This window comes from Prunus persica, chromosome G6 (genome assembly GCF_000346465.2).
Source record: "Prunus persica cultivar Lovell chromosome G6, Prunus_persica_NCBIv2, whole genome shotgun sequence".
Taxonomy (NCBI): domain Eukaryota; kingdom Viridiplantae; phylum Streptophyta; class Magnoliopsida; order Rosales; family Rosaceae; genus Prunus; species Prunus persica.
Window position 1 is genome coordinate 23,507,406 of NC_034014.1, and position 8,640 is coordinate 23,516,045.

The following is an 8,640-nucleotide window of genomic DNA, read 5'->3' on the forward strand; positions in this document are numbered from 1 at the left end:
TAACGATCGTTGTTTATGTTTTATCGTATCTAATATCTATATGATCGATTAGATCGTTAAAATAAAAAAAATAACTTTTTTTTTTCCTTTTTTGATTAGAAGTAATAAAAGCATCAACAAAATTAGTCTACCTTCTACTATTCCTAAAAATTTAGGTCTTCATAGAATCACTTGAAAAGTTGTAAAAAATTAGGTCATGTTGAGTAACCTCTATGTCCAAGTCCTTGCAAAATAAGAAAAAAAACCCGTTCCCTTTGTGATATGATCCCAATATGCCAATAATCCTTATTTTTCGTCCTTTCCAGTGAATTAACTAATAACGCTTTTTTTCTCAAAGTAAAATTCGTTCCTTTTTCGAACTGTAGACGTCTGTCGGAAGATTCTATCCGGTTTTTGTTCGCATTTCTTCAATCTCAGAAGCTCGTCCGTTCGATTTTAGGGTTTTCTGGGTTCTTCGAAATTTCTATCAGGTAATTTATGAGTGCGAATTCTCCAGATTCATTGATTTATGTGGTTGACAGAGCATAAGTTGATTGATTATTTGCTTGTGTAGTTGGAAACCCTAGCCGTCGTTTGGCTGCTGGGAAAGTTAAGAAATTACAATTAGGGTTTTTTTTTCAATATTTCTTTTGTACTTCTGTGGATTTTTTTGATATGAAAAGGCTAATTTTAACTCTACATATCGAGGAAAAAAAAAAGTTTTCTGAGGTAGAGTTCAGTTGAGGAGTTGTGATTTGGATCTAAATTCTTGAAGAGTATATTCTCCATGTCTATTGTTGTTTTCTTGCATTTTTTTAGCTACTGATTACAGTTCTCTTTTATTTTTTATTTTGATTACTGGAGTTCAATTTCTTGCTTAACTTTTACTGAATTAGATTGTTTTTTCTGTAAGCCAATGTAGGCTCTGTTTGCCAAACTGGATGCTAAAATGATAAAGGATTTGTTAGCATGAGCATGATTTGATATTACTATTTGCCCGGTTTGGAGTGCTAGATACACTTCGGGTCTTCTAATACAAATTCCTTATTCATGTGAATAGTTTGATTACATTTGTGAGCTTCAGTGCTTGTTTGATGGAGTGCTTTTTTGTGAACTTACTTTCCAATCATTCTCATGTAAAATTTTACCCAATCAAGGGAAATTTGAAAATTTAGATCTGTTATGTAAATGAACTCCAAAATGCAATCATTTAACATTATGAAGTATCTGGAGAACCTGAATTTGGGGTGCATGAATGCGCATCTTTTGGTGCATTTGAATGTGTGAACACACTGATTTGGTTGTTGCCTCCTACTAATTTAACTTTGTGTCAATCTACTGCATTGCTTTTTCCATGCTAAGCTTAAATCCTCTTGTTACAATTAACAGTCCGGTTTGCACCAAGTTAGAGGTCAAACAAAGTATTGCTTGAAACCCGGAAGCTGAGAGCATGAGCATATAGGTTATGCATTCAACATGCAGATAGGGTCAACAGTGATCGTGAACTCCGAGGCACATCCTCATCAGGGGGGTTTCTTTGTTCAGGATGGAGGTCCAGGTTTAGCTCCATCCACCTCAAATCACGTTGCACTGCAGCAGCCTGGTATACTTTATGCGATCAATTCATATGTCACTTACTTATTATGGGCTTTCTTCTGATTATTTTACCTTCCAAAGTACAAATTTCCACCTTCTAATTGTTGTGAATTTGCAGTGAAAAAACCAACCAGGCAATGGGCTGCTTGGACACACCAAGAGGAGGAAAGTTTCTTTGCTGCTTTACGACAAGTTGGCAAGGCATGCTCCTGTCCTTGGTTTTTTTGGTAATTAAATATTTTACACATAAAAATCCCTAACTGTGCTATACTTTGCAGAATTTTGAAAAGATAACTTGTCGTGTTCAAAGTAAAAACAAGGATCAGGTATTTTCTAGAACAATTACTTTTGGCTCTTTCCATTCAGTGGTTGATTGATTCTCCTGTCAACATCTTGATTTTGATTTTCTTTCTCTTTTCCCTTCATGGTTTCCAGGTCAGACATTATTATTATCGTCTTGTGAGGCGTATGAACAAGCTGCTGGGTCCAGGATTATATTTGGATTCCAAAAATTCTAAAGATACTAATGCTGCTATGCTTCGATGGTAAGATTAATTATCAATCAGTTTTGTCATTTTTCTTACCTTTGGAGATCCTCTAAAAAGATTGCAGCCTGGAGTTGGATCTTAGTTTTTAACAGTTACTGTTGGGAGCATTTGACCCAATATCTTTTGTAGAGAATCTGTTGTTGATAATATGGCTTAAAGACGTCATGATTTTTTTGTCCAAATTGTCTTGTTAAATAGAAATACAAATGCGCAGAGAATTATACGTTTTGTGTGACTTTTGCAGGTGGTCGTTGCTGGAAAAGTATAGCTGCAAAGCATCAAAGCTTCACTTGAAGCCCCGAAGATTTAAGATCTTTATAGAAGCATTGGTTAGTAAAAACATTAATTTTAATCCAGGACTATGTTCCATTATGTGTGTGTGTGTGTGTATAATATATATATATATATATTTGTTGGATAAAGCAAGATTTTTCATTTATTTGATAGAGTAGAATTTTACTGACCACCAATAGCCATGATACACCATTGCCTCTCAACTCATCACTTGCCATGTGTTATGCTTGGGGTGGTAAAGGTGCACCATGGTTAATGTAGTTGAGCAAAAGTGCACTATGTCTGATATTGATATATTACACTGGTCTTGGACTTACTGTCATGTTTTTTGCATAAAGGAACACCAACTCCTGAAAGACCGGAAGAAGAGTGTTAGGAAACGGCCTTCTCAGGGGGAAAACTGCCCTCCTAATGCTCCAAGCACAGTTTCCAATCAGAATAGACCATCAGGACATGATAATCGCACAGTTAAACTGGTTCTTGTTGACAGTCACAATATTCAGAAATTAGGACCTGGAAAAGCGTCATTAAAGCGCAATGTAAATATAGGTGTTAATCGTAGCAACAAAGGAGACTCAAGTACCATGAAACCTGCTAGACAACGACGAAAACCAGGTGATTCTTTTTGTTAGTCTAGCCACTTTTGCATAGTCTATCCTTTACAGAAGCTAGGGTATGTGGTCCTTTAATTCTAATTTCATCCCATTGACAATCTTCTCATGTAAAGTTTAGAATTTAATTGCTAGTTGCTGATTTGTCTCAGCTGTGCAAATTGGCTTCTAAGTTCAGTGTGCTTTTCTTCTTTATATATATGCTTTAAGTGAACTGGTGTAAGAATGAGCATAGATATCTGATGTCAGATTTGCATGATTCTAGCAACCACTTAATACAGCTGGGAATATTTCAATGCATTTGGACTTCAGAGTTTCACCCTGATTAAATTTTTATATAACTTGCTTGAATCTTTGGATGGTTGAAATTACTCTAGGTTTATTAACTTTAAGTTTTTCAAACCTAACTTGCGCCTTCGTGAAGTCACATTGCTGTTCTTGCCTCCTTCAAACATAGCCTCTGATTTTATTCTTCGCGTTTTCTTTTCCCGTGACTAAATTGTGTTACTTGTCTTCCTAATAAATAAAATAAATTATTTGAAGGTTTAACTTAATTTGTTTTTTCCTGTGTTGGCTATGGTGAACTATCGCTTCTCATTCCAGGTACAATTGGTGGCATCAGCTGCATTTTGGTAGATTACTTATGAAAATAAGCAGTACCTGATTTTCAAAAGAAACTAGTCAACATATTGACAAGGATGAAAATATCGGCCAATACATCCCTTTTTTAGGTGTCGATACAGATACAGGGGGGGTAAGCCTATTTCTTCCTCCTTATCGGTGATATATCTCCGATAACCCCCGATACCAGACAGATAACCCAGAAATTTGTCTTTAGTTTTGAAAGTAATCATAGGTCCCAGCCACTGAATCAATGTCAAAAACCAAGCTCGAATACTTAGTAGCTTCTCCTTTCTTCTCTTCCCTGTCATTTCGGCAATCTTTGGCTCTTCCTCCCCTCTCTCTGGTTGCTCGGTTTTTTGTGTGTTTGATTTTATTTTTCACCTAATCTTCTGTCTCTCATTTCCTTAATCATTAAGTCTGATTCTTGTAATATAATGTTGGGTTGGGTTATGTTTGAATAATGTTGTCTTTGTTGTGTTAAGTTCTGTATTTATTTTCAGGATTTTCATCGCGCATTATATACACGTACATTTCATCATATGCATATCTTATACTTAGTACATTTTGAATTTTATTAGTTCTATACAGTCATTGATAATGTGCTTAATATCTATGAAAGTTTCACTTCAAAATTCCGTGTTTTAAAGCCATTATCTGTCTTTTTTGTTGATTTTCCCCGATACCTAAAACGACATCGATATGTCCCCCGAAACATCCGTAAATTGAAGGCCCGATAATATCTGTAAATCGCCGATATTTTCATCCTTGAATTCACATATTCTCAATGCTAGTGCCCCTTTCAGGAAATTTGGTATTGGTCTGGTTACTAATGTATTATTAGCAGGTGCAATCTCGTCAGCAGCGTATAAAAAGTGGGAAAAGGCTGCAATTGCTGGGGTTTCTTTGGTTGCTGATGCTGCTGAGCACCTAGAGCGGGCAATAACTGATAAAGAAGTTGAGCAAGACAGAAGTGCTGCAGGTGAATCATGTCCTTGCCAGTTCTTGGTTATTTTTTCTTGAGTGGATTAGACTCAAGCCAGTTGGGGAAAATTTATTAATGCCATGGTTCTTTCCATTTTAATTTTCAGGGCAAAGTAGCGCTGTTCCTGTTGGAAAAGTTCTGCCGCCTATGCCCGCTTTTGTACAAAATATTGATGCAGAGAGTGGCACAAACAATTGTATGAAACTTAAGCTCCAGTTGTTCCCAATTGACGATGGTACTAGAAGAGCCTTGGAAAATGTGAGCATTGTCGTAACTTATATTTTCAAATTTGTTTTGAAATAAAATTTTATCACCTGAACACTTTTCAGAGTGATCAAAATTTGGGTTATTATGGTTTCACAGGATAAACATAATCCATACTTGGAACTCACTCTTAGTACTCGGAAAAAGATATCATCAGTTTTGGATCATCTAAATCGCAAATGGGGAAATTCGAATGTAGCATCAGGAGAGCTAACCCTGTTCCATTACAGTGTCCAGAGGGATAACCTGATGGGCTATCCTAGATGGACACAAGACTCAATTGTCAGCGCGGCAGATGTATATGCAACGATTGGATGCCCTCCAGTTTTCCGTTTAAGGTTCCTACTTATTTTCAACTCAAATATAATGTCACACACTATATTACTAAATATCATAAAACGAGTCGCAATATTTCCTTGCAGGTATGGTTGGTTCTCCAATACTGAGCTTGGGTCTGTTGGATTGCAAACACCTGTAGCATCTTGCAGCAATCAAGGTGAGCATGATATTAATGAAGAGAAGAGGAAGGAGCAGATTGTGGATTCAGCGCCTGTATCTCCTCTTTCAACTGATAATCAGTCTGCCGATATCCATAAGGATCACTTAACTTCAACGAACAATAGTTGTGTTCTCTCTGCACTGGCTTATCAACATTCTCAACCCCAACTACCCGAACGTGGTAAACCACGGTACAACCATTCTCTTGGTTTGACTTCAGATGAAGAGCCCAATGAGATAAATGGCTACATCTGCGCAAGTCCAAACGATAACTTTGTGGGGGACCCTACGGAAATAACGTCATGGCATAAAAAGGAGGCTGGTGATCAGAATACCTCAAGACATCGGGGAGAGGTGGTAAATGTCCTTTCTCTGCTCCATGCTTTTAATGTTATTAAACTGTCAGCCCACAGGTATGAATGTTTGCATATTTTTAACTAGGGCCCAACAGAGGAACTTGCAATTTGCTTTCTGTACTAACTGTTCCAATCACATAGCATTGTCTTATCTACCCATCTTACTTGTACATTAGATGTTTCTCAATATGACTGTCTCCTGTTGTTTCTTGGATAAAGCAAGATATATATATTTTTTTTGGTTGTGTATTAAAATCAATGCTTACCCTTTTTGTCCTCCTCGACTTACATTTTCTTTCTGTAATCTTTTGAATGTGACAATTGCCTTGTTCCTTAGTTTAAGAATTTTTTACAGCTTGGCTAAATTAGTCTTATGAACAGAGAATGTTTTACTTGCATAACAATCTGCTTTATGCCATCCCCACCCCCGTGGAAAATAATAATAAAAGAAACTTTTTACCGTCATGGCAACTAATCAGATCTCGACTGTGTTCATAAGAAAGATGTGAATAACTTTACCTCTATTTTTCAAGAACAATTGCAAAATGGAAGGAATAATGTGTGGATGTCTTTCTTTTTGTACTTGTATTAGTGGGAATCTTATTTTCTAACCCATGGAGGAAATTGTGCTGTAAATGCTTTACATATTTTCTGGGTTACTATCGTGCTATTTCTCTGAACATTAATTTGTGTGTATAATAATAGGATGACCTGAGATCAATTACTGGCACTGCACTATCAGCCGGGGTGTGGGCGGATAGCCTAACCAACATAAGCATGGGAGATCTACTTTCAGGAGTATCTCATGATTTAGATACTAACTGCATCGATCCACCCGTTGCTGAAGGCTCCCAATGCCTTCAGCAGATCCCATTTAGCTGTGATTCGTTTGATGCTGTAATTGCTGCTCATATTTCTAGACAGAACAAGACGGGATGCCAACCTACTATGGAATGTCATGTATCTTCCATCTGGGATGCTGAAGAAACATGTGATGCTTTCTCATTTCAAAAGAATTCTGTTTTCTGTCAAGAGGTTTCCAGTTTATCTGCTGTTGCTCCTCCAGGGGCCTGCAAACAAACAGCTGTTGCAAGCTCAGCGGGCTCTGATTGCATGGTTGAGGTATCATTTCACAATGTATAATTTTTTTTATTGAAGCACTCATGTGACTGAGAAATAGGAATAGTTGCTTGCATTGTCAAAATGCTTGTAATAATATAAGTTTCCTGCAGGAGATACCTGTAGTAGAGAGGCCCATTGATGATCCCCCTCGAGGTCCTATAGATGAATGTCAGTCTGATCCACGTATCCTTGAGAGTTCAGTAAAAGATTTCAATGCGTTAACAGATATATACTGGGTATGTTTCTTTTTCAGCATTTTATGTCTTGAAAGTTGAATCTCCATGACCCTCATATTTCTTGCTGGGTCCTGCTGAAATCTGCTCCTGTTGTTTCATCTATGAAGCAGAGTCATTTAAACTTTTATGTAACAAGTTCGTTTATAGGTTCCTTGACATCCTTTTTAATGGAGCTAATGGAATTATAAATATATTTTTGTATAACAAGGAATTATAAATCTTTTTAAATGGGAATTGTGTGTTAACAATATATTTGTTTATTTTCAGCAATTTTTTGTGGATACTTCTGATTTTTATTTTCCTTTCTTTGCAGCCTGAATCTTTAGGACCATTAGATTTGGAGATGCCATCTTCTAAATACCATAGTGAAGATTTTGTTCTGAGTGATAGTCTTAGTGGGTTGAACCGCCTTATTGCCAGCAGTCTCGATGCATTTCAAAATTGCTCCTTTTTTGGGGCGAACAAGAGAGAACCAACAGCATCAGTTGAAGCTCGAGAAACGGCATCCTTTTCAGATTTTAAAATTGGCAATGGTGTTTGAGATCTGCCAAATGTTGGGGCTTCAATTGTAGTACAGTGACTATAACATTTTCCTAATGGCGGGGCTTCAATGGGAGTTCAGTGACTATAACATTTTCTCAGTTTAGCTCTGACGTGAGGATTGCATGCCAAAGGTGCCCCTGCGAGCCCAAACGGAATTCGAGCTTTCGTGTGTACAATTCTCTGATCAAAGGTTTTAATTTGTACAAATGTAGACAAATTGTATTTCGGCTTTTTATTTGTTACTTCTTTTGTAAATTGTGTATTCCAGCTGATGTATGACCTCTACAACCTGACCGCATAAATCGGGTTTCAGATACCCTGATGTTGTCGAGTTATTTGTACATTCTTTCTTCCTCAATGTTTATTCCGTTTATGCTGTCGATTTTGTTGGCTGTCAATTTGTGTTTCTTGACCAAACCAAGAAAAATGGTCACATTGGATTCTATGATAATTTGGATTATTTTTTAATTGAGACTTGAGAGGTTTTAAATGTCCTGACTAGTTGAAAAATAACATGACTAAAGTCACAGGGAGATGAAGTGCTACAGCATAATGGAATTGTGGAAGCATGAAGACCCTAATGTGCTAATGCATAAGAGAAAAAGAAAGTATTATTGGAAAATAAGTACGTGTATAATATTAGTATTAAATGAGAAAATGTTAAATTCTTTATACGAATAATAACTTTGGAAAATTAAAAAAACAAAAGGGGACAATAGAGACTCCGGTAATGGCCTAATAGTAATTAATAATGCTTTAAACTTCTTTTATCAATAAACGAAAATCAGGGGGAAAAAAATGAAAAAAGGACTAGCCGCGCGGCTATACTATTAATTTAAAAAAAGTACATAAAAAAAAAAAAGACCCGCCTAGCAATTGAGCGCCCGAATCTTCTTTTTTCCCTAGCGTAATACCAAGGCCTCTTTCTATCTACAGATCTATCTTGTTCTACTCCAAGGATTTTGATATTCTCAAGTCCTAGGTACA

At 36.6% G+C, this 8,640-nt stretch overlaps 1 protein-coding gene across 2 annotated transcripts; it reads left to right on the top strand.

Moving 5' to 3' along the window:
- LOC18775187 (TSL-kinase interacting protein 1) lies at positions 216-8,051 on the top strand. Of its 2 annotated transcripts, none has more exons than XM_020566412.1 (14): positions 216-470; positions 1,369-1,582; positions 1,694-1,776; positions 1,854-1,901; positions 2,011-2,120; positions 2,368-2,452; positions 2,756-3,032; positions 4,497-4,631; positions 4,741-4,892; positions 4,998-5,236; positions 5,321-5,750; positions 6,458-6,874; positions 6,985-7,110; positions 7,424-8,051. In XM_020566412.1, exons 2-14 carry the CDS (start codon positions 1,456-1,458, stop codon positions 7,649-7,651), a joined length of 2,457 nt encoding a protein of 818 aa, XP_020422001.1. In that variant the 5' UTR covers positions 216-470; positions 1,369-1,455; the 3' UTR covers positions 7,652-8,051. The 2 variants fall into 2 exon arrangements, with proteins under 2 accessions (XP_020422001.1, XP_020422000.1); XM_020566411.1 differs by having other exon boundaries at positions 217-470; positions 5,321-5,753.